Here is a 21204-nt window from a genome sequence, read left to right as displayed (position 1 = left end):
TTTCTTCTTGCGAGTTTTTCTTCTTGCGAAGCACGGTTTCCCATAGGAATGCATTGAAAATCAATCAGTGCGTTCCTATGGAAACCGCCTTCAGACCAGGTCCGGGGACAGTCTGTCCCCCGACCTCTTCTGAAGGCTGGATGGGGGACAAGGGCTTTACTTCCCACCCCCAGCCTTCAGAAGGCTGTTCTGAAGGTTGGCGGTGGGAAGAAAAGCCCTTCTCCCCACCTCCCACCCCGCAAGCTCCGGGGACAGGAGGGCTTCGCTGCCGCCCGCCAGCATTTTAAGATCGCCCGGGACAGCGGAGAAGTCTCCGCTGTCCTGGGAAGGCAGGCGGGGGGGAGCAAAGACTTTTGCCCCCCGCCGGCCTTCAGAAGAGGTCCAGGCCGGCGGTGGGCGAAAGTCTTTGCTCCCGACCGCCAGCATTTTAAAAGAGGTCCCGGGAGATTTCCCTATGGGCTTTCTTCTTGCGAAGCAAGCCCATAGGGAAATTCGTCTTGCGGAACGACTCAAAAACGGAAAACTCTTTCGTCTTGCAAGTTTTTCGTTTTGCGAGGCGTTCGTCTTGCGAGGCACCACTGTATACATGTGAGAGAAATAATCATGGATTTGGGGAAAACACTGGGGCTCTAGCCCACGCCCTAAAGTCCTTTTTGTACTTTTGGTGCAACTGCACAATGGGACCAACGTAGGGCTTCAGTAAGTGCTTGTGGATCGTCTCCACTCCTTTTCTGACCAGCTGCTGGATGTGGTCAAGATAAGGCTGAAGGGTTGCCTGCAATTCTCGCAGCTTCTTAATGTCTGGATCCAGCTGGGTTCTCAGAGCTTGCACTTGCTGCGGCAGCTTCTCATCTATCTCACGGTTGATCTCCTGAGCTCTGGCGACGACGGCACTGCGCACGGTTGCTGCGTACGGACCCACCTTCTCCAGGACGGGGTCCACGTAATCCGCCAGGGCAGATTGCAATGCTTTGCCAAGCTCTTCTAAGTTATGCCTTCTATGTCTCTCCAGGTCAAACAGGGCAGTGATAGCCTTTTCCGCAACCTGGTATGGCACCCCCAAAACCATATCAACAGCTTCCGCGACCTCGTCAGGTAACTCTTTCCCCAGGCTTTCCAAGCGCCTGCTAATATTGAAAAAGACATTCTCAAGAAATTTCCTGTAGGGGGAAAAAAGAACAGAGAATTGGAAAGCTTTAAGAAGGGAAAAGGAGGGTTTGGGATCGTCCAAACACCTGCTTGTCCCACTGCTGTTTACCCCTGAACTGGTACAAGTGTCAATAGTTTTTCTGTGGATTGATGTTTGTTCTGATTTAGTGGTGAGCTAAATCTGCGCACACGTGGGTTGCGATTCGGCGCTTCTGTGCATGCACGGCCACCGAAACCCGGAAGTAACCCGTTCCGGTACCTCCGGGTTTTGGCGGTCCATAACCCAAAAAAACGCAACCTGAAGTGTCTGTAACCCAAGGTATGACTGTATATTCATCACAAAAAACTGCGAAAATTTGTTGTTGACAATTTGGACAATTTGTTGTGGACATATAAGGGGCTCCATTACCTTCAGTAGCTTAGGGCCTCATCAAACCTAAATCTGGCCCTGGGTGGGACAAAGGAAAACCTGCTTGGACCTGCATAGTCACAGTAGTAGTAGGCCTCTTTCACTGAGTGGGAAGCTCCTGGATTTAAGGGGCAGCCTCCCTTCCTTGTCAGGTGGGGCAGTCCCACATGGCTTTGCCTGCACCCGTTTCTCCTCGCTTTAAGTGGGGAGAGAGCCTTGCTGGGAGGTTTCACTTGATCTGCCCATCTGCCGAAGGGGAGGCACCATCCTCAGTCGAAGTGGCTTGAGCTGTCGCTATCCAAGATTTCTGTTCAAACACCCAGGATTTTAAGACTCTGTTCTGAGGAGGATTTCCTGTCTGCTGCCTGAGGGGCTTCATGTAGCAGGGTGTGTCACCCAGTGGCGTAGCGTGGGTTGTCAGCACCCGGGGCAAGGCAAGTAATTTGTGCCCCCTAAACCGTGGATTTGCGCCCCTAACCCGTGGATTTGCGCCCCCTAACCCTAACCCCCAGATTTTGCGCCCGGTGTGGCCGGCCCCCCTGCACCCCCAACGCTACGCCACTGGTGTCACCTGTTATACCCTCAGCCCTGCCACACATGCTGCCCACAGTGGGAGGGGAAGGTACAGGGACCCAGGGGCTGGCCAAGCCATGGGGTGAAGTGGTGGCAGTGGGGCTGGCTCAGAATCCAGTAGTTCAGCTCCCATACCTTCCCCAACCCCAGAATGTTCTGCCGGCATCACTTCCACCCATCTATTCTCTAGAAATAACACCTCCTCTTTTCTACATGGGAAGAGAGCAGCGCAGAGCGGAAACGAGTCTAATTTGCTTACGAAATCTCCCGGCCCTCCTCTCTTGTGTCAACGACGATGACTTTCCCAATCAATGTTTCGGTGAAGTTCCTGGCATCTTCTCTTCCCTGCTGGATTAGCTTCTCCAGCTTGGAATCCGGCTCATCTCGGAGAACAGAAGCCCAAGTCCCTAGAAGTCCCCAAAAATAATAATTCTGCATTGCACCGTCCACTGCAGGAAGCGCCAATCCTGTTTGGTACACCAAGCTGCAACTCAGGCTTCACATATAGAATCCTTTCTTTCATGTTTGAGGGTCTAAATCAGAAGGTCTTTGTTAGGGCTGGTGCCTCATTCCCCCCTCAAGAAAGGTAGAAACAAAATAGTTTATGTCAGTGTTTCCCAACCCTTTTCTGGCCATGGCCTTTTCCGACCTTGTTTTCTTCCTGTGGCAGTGCCCCCCCCATGGATGTAGCCCAGGGGGGCAGCTGCCCCCCCAATAAGTAAAAATCAATGCAAATCTGATGCTCCCCCCCCCAAATCCTGGCTATGCCCATGCCCCCTCTTGGCTACTGGTGAAAAAGTAGCTATTTAAATGTTTTGATTGGCCATGGCCAGAAAAGGGTTGCCCATCAATGCTTAGCAGCCGGACTGAGAAGACAACCGCACAGCTCACCGGACTGCAGACAGCTCCAGCAGTTTGCCCATGCCCCCTCTTGGCTACTGGTGAAAAAGTAGCTATTTAAATGTTTTGTTTTTCAATACAACATGTTTCATTTATAATTTTAATAATTTTTAGAAAATTACATAAAATGATAGGAAGATAATAAAATATTGTTGAAGCAGAAAAACATAGAATCATGGGGCTGGAAGGGACCCCAAGGGTATTCTGTAGTTTCTGTAGGGGAAACTACAGATATTGGGCAAAAGGTGCACAGGGAGTTCTGTATACATGGGAGAATTTTAAAAAGCAAGTGGTCCTCACTGACCTGCTGCAAAAGCCATGTTCAAATATATAAAAGGATGTCACATAGAGGAGGGAGAAAGGTTGTTTTCTGCTGCTCCAGAGAAGCGGACACGGAGCAATGGATCCAAACTACAAGAAAGAAGATTCCACCTAAACATGAGGAAGAACTTCCTGACAGTAAGAGCTGTTGGACAGTGGAATTTGCTGCCAAGGAGTGTGGTGGAGTCTCCTACTTTGGAGGTCTTTAAGCAGAGGCTTGACAACCATATGTCAGGAGTGCTCTGATGGTGTTTCCTGCTTGGCAGGGGGTTGGACTCGATGGCCCTTGTGGTCTCTTCCAACTCCATGATTCTATGATTCTATGAAAAAGATCTTGTTATCCGGAGTAGCCCTGGCTGCCTAGATAAAACACTATAGCCCCACACACCTTTACCTGGGAGTATGGCCCACTGAACTCAGCGCAGCTTTCTTCCAAGTAGAGACTCAGTTATTTTCTAGATGCAAGCCAGCAGACGTAGTTATGTACTATATGCAAGTCCGCACCTTGCGGAGTCAGGCTCAGGCTGCCACAGGGCCTAGCACTGGCAGCTGCATCCAGCACGCCCAGCCTTACCCGTTGCCACCCCACCACTGCACTTACCTGACCCGGGGGGTTCTGGATCCTGGGCTCTGCTGGTCCCGCCTGAAGCAGACCCGGACTGCTCCAAGAAAACACACGTGGCAAAAAGGAGCGAGCGCTAGGCCCTGCTGGGTCCCCCTTACCCGCTTGTGATTGGCGAGGCAGATAGACATCCAATCAGGGATTATTTTTTTAAAAAAAATTGTGTCCCTTCACTTCTCACTTCCCTCTAGCCTTATTTACACCAATTTCACCTGTGGCCACCCCCACCCACCGGAACATAGCTGTCAACTTTTCCCTTTTCTTACGAGGAATCCTATTTGGAATAAGGGAATTTCCCTTTAAAAAAAGGGAAACGTTGACAGCTATTCCTAGGAATATCCTGGGGGGGCCCACGGGCCATATGGTCCCTGCTTGGGAAACACTGGTTTATGTTATTTCTCAGTCAGGTCCCTTATTTTATGTGGCAAATGGTGTAATTACAGATGCTGTCTGTGTGGGAGCTGAGGCTGAAATTGTTCGGATATTTCCGTTCCCCCTTAAAAGGGAGCAGGCTTTGAGAGTCACAGAGTCTGCGTATTTCCTGTTCACAGGATGTTTCTGTTTCCTGTTGCTTTCGTTTTCTCTCTGTGTCGTAGACACTGAAGCAGGCAGTCATGGTTTTCTTTGTTCTGATCAACGCAGAATAAAACTTGTAAATAATGCTCTCCTGCATGCGACTTTTGCTGTGCATTATCTGCTGATAGAGTGTGCATGAGCTCTGGAATGTGGCAAGATATTTTCTAGACACTCATGTCGCTAATTGCTGATACTGCGTGCCTACGGGAGATCGATGGATCGTCCGGCAGACGGCTTGGGGCCATGATGGACTTTGTCTCCCTGGCAGTATCCCAACAGAAATATGGTCTAGTATTGTTACCAGGGAAAGGAGCAGACACTCCAGGCACAGGTGGTTTCAGGTGTGGCACAAAACACCTGGGGCTTGTGCCTCTGGGCCACTCACTAACAACACTCCCTGTGGAATAATCACTTTCTAGATCTATGGAGTGGCTTCCCACCCAGGGCCAGATTTAGGTTTGGTGAGGCTCTCAGCTACTGAAGGCAATGGGGCCCTTTATATGTCCAGCTGTCCTTTGTGAACAACAAATTGTCACATTTTTTTGTGTTGAATATATGCCACATATGGTAATTTATGGACCTAATAGGTCCATACACAAAACAATGTTGCTGTATGTAGGTTTTATTTTATTTCTTTTTTTATCTTATATTTTGGAAATATACATCCAGTTTTTTTCCCTTTAAATTTTTTTGGGGCCCCCCAATAGAATGGGGCCCTAAGCTATAGCTTGTTTAGCTTATACGTAAATCCGGCACCGTTCCCAACATTGGATTATAACTCTCTCTCTAAAATGGGGACATGAGGTTTCTAAAACACAAGATCTGTGGTCCCAGCCGCATGTCAGAGAACCTAAATAGGATCCCAGCCAGTTCTTACATAGTTTTGTTCTTCTGGAAATAGTACAGACTGCAGGGGTATTTACAGTTCCCCTATAGATCACCCTTCCCAGCTTGGCTTGCTCAGTGGCGTAGCGTGGGGGGTGCAGGGGGGGCGGGGCGCAACATCTGGGGGTTAGGGTTAGGGGGCGCAAATCCATGGGTTAGGGGGCGCAAATCCATGGGTTAGGGGGCGCAAATCCACGGGTTAGGGGGCGCAAATCCACGGGTTAGGGGGCGCAAATTACTTGCCTTGCCCCGGGTGCTGACAACCCACGCTACGCCACTGGGCTTGCTAGCACATCCTCAGGAAATAGAACCCACAAAGAACACAACCCCACACACAACTTGGTCTGCCAGCAAACGAAAGAGATCAGCCTTATCCAGTCGTTGGCTATTGACCCTCCAGCAGTGATTTGCAGAACGGACTTTGCTCCCTCAAAGCCACGTCTAGGACATTTGAAATGTGAGACACCAAGAAGGTGGACAGGACAGGATTTGATCATACGAACTGAAGGCCCTCCTTACATTGGGGCACAACTGAGGGGCAGTAGCAGCAGGCCCAATGCCAACCAACATGTACGCGCCCTTGCAGCCTTAACTTCTTGCAGTGGTTGTTTGCAGTAAGAGCTTCCTTGTCATGACACTCTGCATGCAAGTTTCCCCAAAGTGATTCCTCTAAGTGGCAGCACCCTAGGAAATCTTTGGAGCTCTTCCTACACTGTGAGTACAGTAGGGCGAACGTGTGTCCTACTTCACAGAGAATACCTGAACGGCTGTGTGGTCCAGGTTCAGTTGAAAGAACCCTGAGAAGGGAGAGAGCTTCAGGGCTCTTGGCTTTAACCATCAATGCTTAGCAGCCAGACTGAGAAGACAACCGCACAGCTCACCGGACTGCAGACAGTTCCGGCAGCTTCTGTTGTCATCTTTGTCAAAGGGAACCCATAGGCAGGGGCAGGTTAGCAGAGGGAGGGGAAGTCATAATAAGTGCTTTAAGCCTTGGCTGATCAGACTAAAGACCCATTTTGCCCAGTCCGTTCTTTGTCTCCCAGCCACTGAACGTGGAGCTTCAGTTTAGCTAATATTATTATTATAATAATACTAATACTACTAATAATATACTATTTATACCCCGCCCATCTGGCTGAGTTTCCCCAGCCACTCTGGGCGGCTTCCAATCGAGTGTTAAAAACAATACAGCGTTAAATATTAAAAACTTCCCTAAACAGGGCTGCCTTCAGATGTCTTCTAAAAGTCAGATACAGTGGTGCCCCGCAAGACGAATGCCTCGCAAGATGGAAAACTCGCTAGACGAAAGAGTTTTCCGTTTTGGAGGTGCTTCGCAAAACGAATTTCCTATGGGCTTGCTTCGCAAGACGACAATGTCTTGCGAGTTCCTGCTGTTTTTTTCTCCTTTCCCCCCTTTTTCTAAGCCGCTAAGCCGCTTATCAGCTGATCCGATCAGCAGATAAGCCGCTAATAGCGCTAATAGCGCTAATAGCGCTAATCCGCTGATCCTTCAATGGGCTTGCTTCGCAAGACGAAAAAACCGCTAGACGAAGAGAATCACAGAACGGATTCTTTTCGTCTTGCGAGGCACCACTGTAGTTGCTTATTTCTTTGACATCTGGTGGGAGGGCGTTCCACGGGGCGGGCGCCATTACCGAGAAGGCCCTCTGCCTGGTTCCCTGTAACCTCACTTCTCGCAATGAGGGAACTGCCAGAAGGCCCTCGGCGTTGGATCTCAGTGTCCAACAGATATCTATCTTGCTAAATTTACACCCCAAAAGGTGGAACGCAAGACAGCTTGCTAGCCTTATGTTGACCTTCCACTCACCCGTCAGGATGGCCAAGGCCAGTGTGAGGACGAAGAACTTCATGGTGCTTTGGCTAAGAGTCCTGAGAACCTGCTGGGATGAAGGTAGGGGCTGTCTCTGAGTCCGGGGAGCCACGGGGGAGGCTACTTATTCCTCCCAACCTCCTCCTCCTCCTCCCTCGCCTCCTGGGTCACTCATTAACATTGTGGGGCTATTGGAGGGCAGGTCCCTTTGAGGGGGAACCTTCGCTTGTTATCTCCCATGGTCATTGCCACAGAGAGGACTAACCTTAAAAAAAAATCTGATTTAACCAAAGAAGGCAACACAGGCTATCCAAAGACACGACAGCACGTCTGCACATGCGCAGGTCGCGTTTTGCCGCTTCCGCGCATGTGCGCGACGTCATTTTGAGCGTCTGCGTGAGCAGCGAAACCTGGAAGTAATGCGCTCCCTTACTTCCGGGTCATTGCGGAGCGCAACCCGAAAGCGCTCAACCTGAAGCACATTCAACCCGAGGTATGACTGTATTTTTATTATACTTTCTCACAATTATATTTTCCCCACTTTCCCGTCAAGGAGCTCAAGGTGGCACTCTTTGGTCTCCCTTTCCCTGTGTTTTCCTCACAAAAACCCTTTGAGGTATGTTTGGCAATGACAAAGGGACAACGATAGGCCCAAAACCACACTGTGAGCTTCACGGCTTAAGTTATTTTATCTCTGTTCTCCCCAGTCCACTTAATACCCCCTTATTCCACATTCTAGTAGTGGTGTTGGGAGTCTGCATTGTGAGGAACCTGCCAGGGACTGTGCTCCCACAGGGTTCCCACTGCCAACTTCTTCAGCTCCTCGATTTTGTTGCTCCTCTGCCTTGCTGCCTCTTGTCTGCAGGCAGGTGAGGAAAGAGGAAAGAGAAGGAGCAAGAGTTTCACTCCCTTGCCTTCTCCCTCAGGCTTCCTGGACAACTTGGGCCATTTCCCCAGCATCCTGTTTCCAACAGTGATCATGCAGAGCATGAAGGCAACAGGAACTCCCCCCTCCCCCCCAAAACCCCACATTTATTGCTTGCTTTCCTGGAAGTGTCCCTGCTGCTGAACATGCGAGTCCAATTTCATCTTTTTTATTTGTACTTATTTTCAATCCCAGTGTGGGGAACAAAGTAATAATGATAAACAAAGGGTGGAAAAAACAATTACGAAACCTTGGAAACTTGTCCAATAAACAACAATTCAGTAATGTTGTCTGTCATAAGGCAAACCGGCAGAAACACAAAGAGGACAAACATTTTAAATTTCCAATTTAACCAAGTGCCTAGCTGAAGGAAAATACAGGGCATTCAAACGGATTAACGAACCCGCAGTCTCAAAATGTTTAAAATGTGTAGCCAACAAAGGGGAAGGCGAGGCAGCTTCTAGCCTGATGGTCATTATCAGGATGACCAAGGCCATTGTGAGAATAAGGAAATTCATAGTGGTTCAGTGGAGGGTCCTGAGATTCAGCTGGGATGAAGGCAGGGCCCATCTCTGAGCTGGGGGAGGACGGATTCTTTCCATCCATGTCCTCCCCTGTTTTGCTACCCTGTGGAAGAAAGTGATTTTGACACACACACCCCTCCCTCAACTTGCATAATCCCATTGCAACATTCCTTATTGCCAGGAGGGGCAATTGTGGGGGTTTCTTCCCTTCAAAGGAAGGAAATGAATGGACCTGTTTTTGTTCCCTTCATCTCTATGGAGAAAAGTGCCTTCTGTTAATCATGAACAAAATGCAGCTTTTAGGACCCACCAGAACTTATCAAAGCCTCAAACCACTGCCAATACCAAGCCTGAACCAAGCCTAAAGACACCTATATATGCCAACACAAAATATTTTGCATTCCCCAAAGACAATGATCTCAAGTAATGTTAATAGAAGCATTAGCATAGGTGGGCAACACTGAGGCAGAGGAAGCAATTAAAAGGTTAACTCGAGTTTATTTTAAGGGAATCAAAGTTTACAGAGTACTAAGAGTGAACAAGAAGGACTATGGTGGAAAGAATAAAACAGAAATGCCATTTACTTCGACTTAGGTGTGATGGCACGGACGCCATCTTGTAACCAGTCAGCAGAAGCTACCACTATGTAATGAGAAATTGGAACCACGTATCCGGAACAATGTGTAGACATCAACAGGGACATCTGGTTTATGATATGAGCTACAGAAGAGACCACCACATCTTCTGTCCGTCTTGGGGTTGGCCAAGGTTCCATCCTCCATGGTGTGCAAAACAATCACCACCACCATCACTGACTTGGGGGAAAGGTAGGGGCTTCAACCCACTTCTTAAACTTCTCAGCGCGTTCTTGGAGTGCCTTGAAAATACGGCTAAAATAAGGCTGCAGAATTTCGTTGACTCTATCCACTCCTTCCTCAAGCTTCTCCTGGAGCTGGTCAACGTAGGGGTCTATGGATGACCGGAATTCTTCCAGTTCCTGCTGGAGAACTTCAGCGTAAGGGGCCAGCTGATCTTTCAGGTCTTCCAGCTGCTGCTTCAACTTCTCATTCAGCTTGGGGTTCAGCTCTTCGGCCTTGGCCATGAGGGAACGCTGCAGGGAATTTGAGTACCGACCCACCTTCTCTAGGACCGAATCTGCGTAAGGTGCCACAATGGTGTACAGAGCCTCCGCCAGCTCGTCTGAGGCAGGCGATACCTTTCTATGCAAGGCACGGATGGTGTTGAGACTTCTGTCCACCACGCCCAGCGACGCCCCAACCACCAGGTCGTACCCTTGAACCACCTCAGCAGGTAACTTCTCCTTCAGGTTGTTCAAGCGCTTGCTCATTCTTGCAAAGCTGTTATGGAGCTTGTCTCTGCAGGGGGTGGAAATAAAACAGAGTCACAAAAGGTAAGCAGAACTCCCTTCTTTGAGTGAGAAGCTCCTGGACTGGAGAGATGGGGTGAGGCCAGGTTCCCTTCCCCACCTCTGATGTTATGCCAATGGCAGGAGGGCATGTCATTGTGGGCCTCTGCTCCCTTCAAAGCATCACTTGCATGTTCCTCCTCCAATCTGCTGCCCGCCAGGCTGACATAAGGGAAAAGAGACAGTGGATATGGGATTCCATGGAATGCAAATTGTACTATGTGATGGGAAAGTTTGGGTCACCCAGTGTTGTTGTCGTTTGCCAGCAAACAGTTGGCTGGCAACGGCATCTGATTGGCCAGAGTTCCAGGGGAGGGATATGATTGGTTTGGAAAGTTACAGATAGGTAGCCGTGTTGGTCTGCCATATTCAAAATAAAAAAATTCCTTCCAGTAGCACCTTAAAGACCAACTAAGTTAGTTCTTGGTATGAGCTTTCGTGTGCATGCACAGATACACTGAAACTGAAGTTGCCAGATCCTTCTATATAGTGAGAAGGTGGGGAGGGGTATTACTCAGAAGGGTGGTGGGAATGGGAGACTGGCAACTCATTACCAAACTTAAAACCATGGAGAGACCTGGTCTGAACAAAGACATTGGATTCTTATCTCATTATACATGACTAAGCCATTTCTCACCTTCTCACCCCTTGCCTTTTCCTGTAAGACCTATTGCAGTCGTTAAGAGTCGTCAACAGGCTCATCTCAGCTATCTGCCAATCTCCCATTCCCACCACCCTTCTGAGTAATACCCCTCCCCACCTTCTCACTATATAGAAGGGTCTGGCAACTTCTGTTTCAGTGTATCTGAAGAAGTGTGCATGCACACGAAAGCTCATACCAAGAACTAACTTAGTTGGTCTTTAAGGTGCTACTGGAAGGAATTTTTTTATTTTGGTTTGGAAAGGTTAGACAGGTTTCAGATTGGGAGAGAGGGTGAAGGGGTTCTGAGGGGAAAAGGAGATACACATAGGGAGAGGACAGAGCCTCACAACGCGGATAGGGAGAGCAGGCTGAAGGTCTGGGGAAGGTGTCCAAACAGGAGTGTGCTGGGAGGGCTGAGTCTGAACCAGGAGAGACAGATCCTGTGGGGATTCAGGCTCCCTGGGTCACTGGCGAGGGGAGCGCACCGCCCCTGGCACCATCGGAGGGGTACCATCATGGCCGCCCCTGGACACATGCCACACCCTCTGACCGCACTGGGTGCCACGCCCCCAGGACACATGCCAAGCCCCTGTGGCCAGTGCGCCACGCCCCCGGGACGTATACCACGCCCCCGCAGGTGGCATGCCACACCCCTGGGACACGCGCCAGCCACGCCCACGCCTGCTCTCCGCCCCCAAAGCCAGAGCATGCAGCTTCGCCACTGCCCTGGGTGTCAGTCTAACAAGGAGGGGAGAATTCTTCTAGGTACTGAAGACTCCCAACCCAGTGACAAGGGGAGAGGGGATCCCCTGGGTCTGTAATACCATTTATAATACCTCAGGTGTGGGATTGTTAAGAGAGGGGGTAACTGAGGAAAAATGCCCCTTGCTCATGAACCAAAGTATTAAGCTGTGAAGGAAGCAGTATAGTGTTGAAAGTATTGTACAGTGGTACCTCAGGTTAAGAATTTAATTCGTTCTGGAGGTCCGTTCTTAACCTGAAATTGTTCTTAACCCGAGATACCACTTTAGCTAATGGGGCCTCCCGCTGCCACTGCGCGATTACTGTTCTCATCCTGAAGCAAAGTTCTTAACCCGAGGTACGATTTCTGGGTTAGCGGAGTCTGTAACCTGAGGTACCACTGTATTATCTAAGTGACAGACACTGATTTGAACATTTTACCATCTCTTCTGGTAACCTGAATATTTATCTACCTGAAGTGTGCCAACCGATGTTTAGTAACTGAAGTTTAAAAAGGGTTGTACCTATAACATTGTGTTTAAGCCTGAGACATCTTCTAGTTAAAGTAACTAAGTTGATTTCTACCTGAAAGAACAAGTTTTCTGACCCACTTTGTGTCATAAACTTCCTTTGTTTAAGAATACTTTTCGTGTTTGTTTGATCAACTCCTGCCTGAGACTCTAAATCTTTAAGTTTTCCCTCACCCAAGTCCCCCACTAGATAATCGGTGGTAAATTGTAAAAAAATTGTGTAATTGGTGTACCGTGAGGTAGTCACACTAAATTTAATTGAGGGCGGCCGCAACAGCGCCAGGGTGAGAAAGTGCTGTTGCGCCGTTGCAACTGCAATAAAACACATTCTGAGAAATGAACGAAGCAATACAATACAATTAAAACCAGACAGCACCTAGCACAAATGCTACACCAGGCAGAAAAAAAAAAACATGAATGGTCTATAAAGGCCATCAAGTGGTTGGTGGGGGACGGGATACGTTTGGGAACCACTTGGTGTGAAAATATTGGCTTGAATCGCTTACATCACTGACTGTCCAAGCTCCGACCTTCTGATCACCTCTATTTTTTCATCAACTACCCTGGTGACGTTTCTCAGGTATTCCTGAAGCTCCAGGTTTAACCGGGCCAGGTGAGGATATGGCTCATCTCGGAGGACGTACGCCTGGGATCCTGGAAGACAAAAGCAAATCTGAACAGCTGTATCTGTGGCTGGAGGTGGAGCTCAGAGGGAACAGTGTTACAACCACATGCGAACCAAACCATTGTTTTGCAAAACAAATGTCTTAGGAGGCACAGTTCCACCCCCAAGGGCTGAGGCCGATGCAATTTTTTTTAAAAAAAATATTATTAAAATAATTCAGCATTAATACACACATATTGCGAATATACAAGCATACAAACATCCTTAGAAATGTTCAAACATACCTACACTCAATCCCACAGATAATTCCTTTTCCCATCACCATCCACCACCCGTCACCCCACCATTGTGTTAGACTTCCAATCTACTCGATTGCCATTTCTTTCCACTTATGTTACTTTCTTTCACACACCTTTAACTTAATTTCACGCTCCTTTTTCTATTCCACATTGTTATCCATCTTATTTAGTATTTCAGTATTTAAAACGGAACTTGTTTATTCTAATTGGAGTTCTGATTTTTCGATATGGTTTTGCAAGTATCCTTTAAACACCTTCCAGTCCCTGTCGATCTTCTCTTTTGAGATCCTTCCCATTTGGTATTATACCGATTACAGATAGGTAGCCGTGTTGGTCTGCCATAGTCAAAATAAAAAAATTCCTTCCAGTAGCACCTTAAAGACCAACTAAGTTAGTTCTTGGTATGAGCTTTTGTGTGCATGCATAAATCTGACATCAAGAATCACAAAACAGAGAAACCAGTAGGAGAACACTTCAATCTCCCAGGACATTCTACACAAGATCTCAAAGTAGCTGTTTTACTACAAAGGAATTTCAGAAATAGACTGGAAAGAGAAGCTGCTGAATTGCAACTCATTACCAAACTTAAAACCATGGAGAGACCTGGTCTGAACAAAGACATTGGATTCTTATCTCACTATACATGACTTAGCCATTTTTCACCTTCTCACCCCTTGCCTTTTCCTGTAAGACCTATTGCAGTCGTTAAGAGTCGTCAACAGGCTCATCTCAGCTATCTGCCAATCTCCCATTCCCACCACCCTTCTGAGTAATACCCCCTCCCCACCTTCTCTCTATATAGAAGGATCTGGCAACTTCTGTTTCAGTGTATCTGAAGAAGTGTGCATGCGCACGAAAGCTCATACCAAGAACTAACTTAGTTGGTCTTTAAGGTGCTACTGGAAGGAATTTTTTTATTTTGGTATTATACTGACAAAGACAGAGTGGCTTGCCAAATTATTGGAGTATTACAATATATCCAAAACAATGGGAGAAATGGGGAGGCCGATGCAAACTGTAGTCTAAATCCTCTGAATGGCAGCAGGTTGGGAAAGGCTGAACTTGGAAAGCAGGATGGATTAGAGAGGCCTGGATTCAAATCCCTCACTCAGCCATGAAGCTCATTGACTGACCCTCACCTAGTCGAAATTTCTTGACCTATACTACCTTGCAAAGGTGTTGTGAGGATAAAAGGAAATCAACCTGAAGGAATTGCCTCGTGTATGGGGTCATGAGCTTCTGGGAGCAAGGGATTTGAGAGGACAAATAAGTGTTCTTCTCACCCCTTTCCAAGCCTGATTACTTCTACTGGTGTACTGTGGGAATGGATGTCGGCAAAGTTCATAGTTGGATGGAATTCTTGAGGCAGGAATTGTTCGGTGCAATGCAAAAGCTTGCTACACTGGCGGTGTACGCTACCTTTGAAACACATTTGAAGCACACACACACCCCGCACTGAAGGATTCTGGGCACTGTAGTTTACCCTTCACAGAGTTACAACTCCTAGCAACCATTAACAAACTTGAAAGCAAGAAAATATAACCTCTGGACCAGAGAACTCCACCCCCCAAAAAAAAAGCTTGTAAATTGCTGCGGATTGTGTCATACTACTTAATGATTTTTCTACCTGTATGCTTCTTAGTTGTATTCTAATTGCTTCTTTTATTTCTTATGTTGTATTTTTATTACGTTAGGATTTGAAGTCTCTACAGTAATACCTCCACAAACGTCCTCCCCCTCAACCGTCCATTTCGGCAAACGTCCGCAGCAAACCCGGAAGTACTGGAACGGGTTACTTCCGGGTTTGCTGCTAGCGCATGCACAGAAGCGCTAAATCGCACTTTGCGCACGCGCAGAAGCACAAACTGCTCCAAGGAGATCCAGGTGGCATACCTGGTTCTCTTGCTCCCCATTTTAACCGCCCCTACAACTCTGTGAGGTGGATTATACTGAGAGACAGCGGCTGGTCACCCAAGAAATAAAAGACACGAAACAAATTCCATTTAAAATCAATCTGACTATCTAAGGCGCGGACCACCTGAATGAAGCTCACAGACCACTGGTGGTCCATAGACTCCTGATGTCGACCATTTTGGGTCATACCTGAATTGAGAGCCAGTCAGGAGGTGTTGGGCCAATCAGATTAAAAAACAAACAAATGATCGCAGAATCGTTGCATTGGAAGGGACCAGTCATCCAGTCCAATCCCCTGCGATGCAGGAATCCTGCCCTGCGTTCGAATCCAGCCATCCCTGGGCAGACTCGAACAACGAACCTTCTGGTAAACAATGTATCTTTTGACCATTGTGCCTCAGACCCCCAAGGATGGGGCAAAGCGAAGAGGTCGCCCACCCAGCCCCCTGGAAAGAATTCAGGAATTCCCTCCAGCCTGAGGCAAATCCTTCACTTACCTACAAACGCTAGCAAGGCCAGCGTGATGACAGGGAACTTCATGGTGGTTCAGTTGGAAGATCCTTCTGAGAACCAGTGAAGTGAAGGCAGGGTCTCTCTCTGAGAGATATATATGATCCTTTCCTTCCGGGTCCACCCCTGCCTTCTGTCATTTATTAACGCAGGCCGCTGACCTGATGTCTTCTCCATCCCCCAGTTATTGCCAAAGTCTCCAGAAAGCATTGCAACAACAACGAAAAAGGGGGTGCCCTGACTGGAATAGGCTGAATCGGACGGCTTGATAAGCAAAGTGAGATGGCTGCAATGGACAAAAGATATCCCCCTCTATCAAGGAAGACATTCCTCTGTCAACCTTGGTTTTATCTCCAGGAATTGATTGACTCAGAAACTTCCCTGATTTGTGTGAGATGGCCTCTGTGGGCCAGGCCCCTTGGGGGAAGAGGAAGTCGGAGAAATCATCTATGAACTCATCAGCAGCGATGATGATCTTACGTTTGGTTCCTCTTAACTCCGGAGATGAGTATCCACTAACAAAAGGCGGCAGAGGGTCTTCTTGGCATTGTCGGATGTATCTGATGAAGCAGACTGTAGTCGTGAGCGTAGCCAGGACAGGACACCCACCTGTCGCCATCCTCCGTCTGGCTCTGTCTATCGCTCAGTCAGGTTGACAGTTGTGTCCCTAGAATACGCCACAACATCACCCAAGTGACCTCAAAGAGCCTTTCCGTTTCAAAGATTCTAATTATTTCTACTTTTAGTCTATGATATGTTAATCTTTATTGTCATTGTCCCATACAGAACAACAAAATTGAAAAAATCTACATCAGACATTCAAAAACCAACAACCCTAAAAACTCTGATACCCCATAATTAAATACAATATGCTCCCACAGAGACTAACTTATACAGTGGTACCTCGGGTTAAAAACTTAATTCGTTCTGGAGGTCCGTTCTTAACCTGAAACTTTTCTTAACCTGAGGTACCACTTTAGCTAATGAAGCCTCCTGATGCCACCGCGTGATTTCTGTTCTCATCCTGAAGCAAAGTTCTTAACCCGAGGTACTATTTCTGGGTTAGCGGAGTCTGTAACCTGAAGTGTCTGTAACCTGAAGCGTCTGTAACCCGAGGTACCACTGTACTGCGTTTAAAACTAAAATCACATTTCAATAGAAACTGTTTCTCAGGTGGCTGGTCCTAGTCTTTATAACCCAGTACCTTCTTCCAGAAGGCAGAAGCTGAAAGAGATCATTTCTGGGGTGCGCACTATCCTGCACTATCTCTGCAGCTTTCTTATGACACCTGGAAGCATAGATATGATCTACTTAATAAAAATACTTATTTACTTGATGGGAGGGCAGTTGTCCCTCCTGGCTATGTCCACGAAAGCTTATGACAAGAGTGGATATACAGGCACCCCCCACTTATGTGGGGTTATGTTCCAGGGCCCCACCCCGCACATATGTGAAATCACATAAAGTGGGGAGCACTCTCTCGTAAGCCTCCAAATGCCCATTTCCCCCTGATCCGCATCTCTTTCTCCCACTGTCTCTCCACATAACTCTCTGTAAAAGAGAGTCAAAACTCTGAGGCCAGCGGGAGCCTGGAGGTCACGGGAAAGAGCAGTCGTGGCTGCACTATCCCGCATGTCAGCTGCTAGGCAGGGAGGCTGAGCAGCCTAAATAAAACCCCACTGTGCTTCCAGTCTACAGTGGTACCTCTGGTTGCGAACAGGATCCATTCTGGAGGCCCGTTCACAACATGAGCAGAACACAACCCGTGCCTGCGCGTCTGTGTGTGCGCGGGTCATGATTCGCCGCTTCTGCGCATGCGCGTAGTGTCGTTTTGCGTGCAGGCGTGAGCAGCAAAACCCGGAAGTAACCCTTTCCGGTACTTCCAGGTTGCCGCGGGACGCAACCTGAAAACGCTCAACCTGAAGCAAACGTAACATGAGGTATGACTGTATTTTGGACTTCCTCCACCCTCACTGTCGTCCAGAGAGGCGGGTCTCCTTGTGAGCAACAAGGACTCTCCAGCTATCTCCTGCCATTTCCTTTTTTTAAAAAAAATCAATTTTATTACTGCATTTTATATTTTACATAAACAAATGAATCAACCCCCCCCCCACCAAGGACCTTAATGTAATGATTTTCCCCTCATCATCTCTTTCACAACTCTATTTTTTATAAATCCTTTGTGAATCCATAGTTTTCTCTCCTGCCATCTCCTGGTGGGATTCCATTTATTTAATTTTTATTTCCCAGCGCTGCGCACATATGTGGCCATGCACAAGTAGAATGTGCGTAAATGGGGGCGGGGATGCCTGGAAGCTTTTTCAGCTCTGAGGGGGCACCATGTCTTCTTCCAGACCAGCTTCTGGGGGCCACATTCAGAGGTGGGCAGGGCCAGAGTTAAAACGGGGCAGAGCACTGAATGTAAATTTTACCTTCGTAAAGCGAGCGAGTTTCTGCACACATATCGCGCTTGCTCACATGTTCAGGGTTAGCGAGAGCCATTATCCGAATTCAAGGACGTATTCCAGACAAGCAGAAACTCTCAAGGAGAATGTGAAGCAAGCTTGATGAGAGGGCTGGCCTTGTGGGGGCAGTGGCGTAGCGTGGGTTGTCAGCACCCGGGGCAAGGCAAGTAATTTGCGCCCCCTAACCCGTGGATTTTAGCACTCGAGTACGAGTGCGCCCCCCAGATGTTGTGCCCGGCCCCCCTGCACCCCCCACGCTACGCCACTGGGGCTGGGGGCGAGCGAAGGAGCCAAGGACCCCCCCCCAAAGGCTCAGCAGGAATTTATTAAATTTATTATTTGCGGAGCCCCCGCAGGCCGAGGCAGCCGAAGCCCCCTCCCCTCGGGCGCCTCCCCGCCCCCTCCTCTCCTTGGGCTGTAGGTGAAGCTCCAGATCTGGGCTTGGCGAGCGCCTCTCCTCCTCCCGGCAGGGTCCGGGGGCTTCCAGCCATGCTCCGTCCTCGCCCCCCCGCGCCCCCTTCTGCCGGGAGACCCTTGCCCGCCCGCCGGCTTCCTCTCGGAGGGTTTTGGGGAGCGCAGGGCGCGGCGAGGCCCCTCAGAGCTCTCCTCCCTCCCAGTCGGCAGAAGCAGCCGCCGCCTGTGGCTGAGCCGAGGGGATGGCGGCGGCGGCGGGGTGCGGAGGCTGCCCATGCCCGGCCAGGCGCCGGTGGCGGCGGCGGCGCTGCTGTAGTGGCTGCTGCTCCTGCGAGCAGTGAGTGGAGCGCAGCTGCAGCGGCGGGGGGCGCGTGCGCGCGCTAGGGCACAAGGCTGGCGGTGGCGGCGGGGAGCCCGGCGGAGGAAGGAACTTGTCCCTTCCCTCTGGACTCGCGCCCCCCCCAGATGTTGCGCCCGGTGCGGCTGGCACCCCCCACGCTACGCCACTGTGTGGGGGTGAGAGTGGGGAGGACTGAGAAGAGTCCATTTGTTAGACCTGAAGGTGCCCCGGGATTGTTTGTAGTTTTCGCTACAACAAATGGGTACAGCTACACCCCTCTGAATAAAGGTAAAGGTACAGGGACCCCTGACCATTAGGTCCAGTCATGACCGACTCTGGGGTTGCGGCGCTCATCTCGCTTTACTGGCCGAGGGAGCCGGCATAAAGCTCATGTGTCCAGCATGACTAAGCCGCTTCTGGAGAACCAGAGCAGCGCACAGAAACGCCGTTTACCTTCCCGCCGGAGCGGTACCTATTTATCTACTTGCACTTTGACGTGCTTTTGAACTACTAGGTTGGCAGGAGCTGGGACCGAGCAATGGGAGCTCACCCCATTGCAGGGATTTGAACCACCGACCTTCTGATCAGCAAGGGGGTTGGACTCCTGCTTGGCAGGGGGTTGGACTCGATGGCCCTTGTGGTCTCTTCCAACTCTATGATTCTATGATTCTATGATTCTAAGTCCTAGGCTCTGTGGTTTAACCCACAATGCCACCCGCGTCCTCTGAATACTGTCCTGTTAAAAAAGTGGAAGAGCTTTAGTTCTCCATTCTGAAATGTAAAGGCCAAACCCACACATCCTAAGTGCTTGTTTGGGAGCATTGTGAAACGCAGATGTTTCTCAAGGGTGCAGGAAAACTACCTTGGGAAACGAAGGCTTAAGAACAAGAAGTTACGGTGGTACCTTGGTTCTCAAACTTAATCCGTTCCGGAAGTCCGTTCCAAAACCAAAGTGTTCCAAAACCAGGGTGTGCTTTCCCACAGAAAGTAATGCAAAATGGATTAATCCGTTCCAGACTTTTGAAAACCACCTCTTAAACAGCAATTTAACACGGATTTTACTATTTAAAGAGGCCATTGATCCATAAAATGAAAGCAATATTCAATGTACTGCACTCACACAATCCGTCAGTCAGTAGCTGAACTGGGTTCCACACGGTCACAAAACAAAAAAGAGCTGTAAAAACAAAAACACAAAATAAATTGCAAAAACAGACAGACCTCAGTGTAGCACTCAAAACGGAAGTGTGTCACTCAAATCGTCAGCGTAACACTCAAAGCGGAGCACGTTCGGCTTCCGAAAAAAGTTCGCAAACTGGAACACTTACTTCCGGGTTTGCAGTGTTTGGGTTCCAAGCTGTTTGAGTACCAAGGCGTTTGAGAACCAAGGCACCACTGCATTACCATTTTTAAATGAAATGCAAAATGAGCAATCCACCGCTAGAGGGCGTTGAAGACTGGACTGGATGGTGTGGTGCAGTTTTCCTACATTTATCTAGCCTGCAGAACGATTGCTGCATCAAATCCTGTGGATCCCATTGGCTCAATGATCAAAATGGGACAGCGCAATCTAAGGACAAGGCACCCCACGAACAGGTGATTCAGAGAGGATGAGTCCGTCACTCAGAGCACGGCTCTTTTCTTGAAACCACCCCAGTGTGTGCCTTGCAATTAAAGCAAGGAGGCTGTTTTTCTGGCTTTCTTTACATGATCTGTGAATCATAACCAAAGAGCTCAAGGTGGTGTGTGTTATCCTCTCTTCCCTTTTAGCAAGGTAGGCCCAGGGTCTACATATTTTTTAAAAATATTTTTTTATTAAGCAAATTCCACATAACAAATTATTCGACCATATAATCACATCCATTATTTCCCTCCCTTCCCCCCCAACCAGGGACTTCCCTCAGCTCCTCTCTCTGATTTCTCTGCACATATTATTCTCTGGATGTTATAAAATTATACATATCCTTACGTTATCTCTATCTATCTATCTATCTATCTATCTATCTATCTATCTATCATCTTTTTATCTATCCATAGCTGTCAAGTGTCCCTTATTTGAAGGGACAGTCCCTTATTCCAGCGCCATGTCCCGCTGCTGTCCCTTATTGATAGATGTCCCTTAAATGTCCCTTAAATGATGTCCCTTAAATGATGTCCCTTAAATTTCAAAGGAAGCACCTCCTCTCCCTCCCTCCCTGCCGGCCAGGGAGGAGGGAGGCTCCAACTGTGTTGCTTGGCTGTGTTGCTCACCCAATAAGAAGTCTAAGAACGACTGGGGGGTGGAGCTTGCATGCCTTGTGTGTGGCTAGTTAATGCAAGCTGAGGGGGGTTTTGAATGCTGGATGCCATTTTGTTGCACGTGCTGCTGCAAACTTTGCAGTGCAAAGCCAGGCCGGGGAGCCATCTTAAGTTGAGGCTGCATAGGCCTTGTGGTGCATGTGATTCAGATTCTATTCAGTTGAACTTCTGGTTACAAAGTTGGTTGGACAGTGTTCTCGAAGCTACCAGCATGAGTTTGACCAGACTGCAGGAAGACAGGAAGACTGGAGTGCTTGGAACAGGTGAGGCTGCAGGTCCCTTAT

The 21204-nt window shown here is 48.6% G+C and overlaps 2 protein-coding genes across 2 annotated transcripts; both read right to left on the bottom strand.

Annotated features, from left to right (window-relative positions):
• Positions 1-561: 561 nt before the first annotated feature.
• LOC309536937 (uncharacterized protein) lies at positions 562-7377 on the bottom strand. The gene is made up of 3 exons (XM_082231349.1): positions 7264-7377; positions 2391-2538; positions 562-1160 (listed from the first exon to the last, which is right to left on the bottom strand). The coding sequence occupies exons 1-3, from the start codon at positions 7304-7306 to the stop codon at positions 602-604; spliced, it is 750 nt and encodes a 249-aa protein (XP_082087475.1). The 5' UTR covers positions 7307-7377; the 3' UTR covers positions 562-601.
• A 1816-nt stretch (positions 7378-9193) lies between these two features.
• On the bottom strand, positions 9194-15522 carry LOC309536933 (uncharacterized protein). Its single transcript, XM_082231344.1, has 3 exons — positions 15391-15522; positions 12562-12709; positions 9194-10091 (listed from the first exon to the last, which is right to left on the bottom strand). The coding sequence occupies exons 1-3, from the start codon at positions 15431-15433 to the stop codon at positions 9524-9526; spliced, it is 759 nt and encodes a 252-aa protein (XP_082087470.1). The 5' UTR covers positions 15434-15522; the 3' UTR covers positions 9194-9523.
• Between the last annotated feature and the right edge of the window lie 5682 nt (positions 15523-21204).

Source organism: Podarcis vaucheri (assembly GCF_965113315.1).
Source record: "Podarcis vaucheri genome assembly, chromosome: 7".
Classification (NCBI taxonomy): Eukaryota; Metazoa; Chordata; class Lepidosauria; order Squamata; family Lacertidae; genus Podarcis; species Podarcis vaucheri.
Note: the sequence above shows the minus strand (reverse complement) of the source record. Positions and strands in the feature narration are given on the sequence as shown.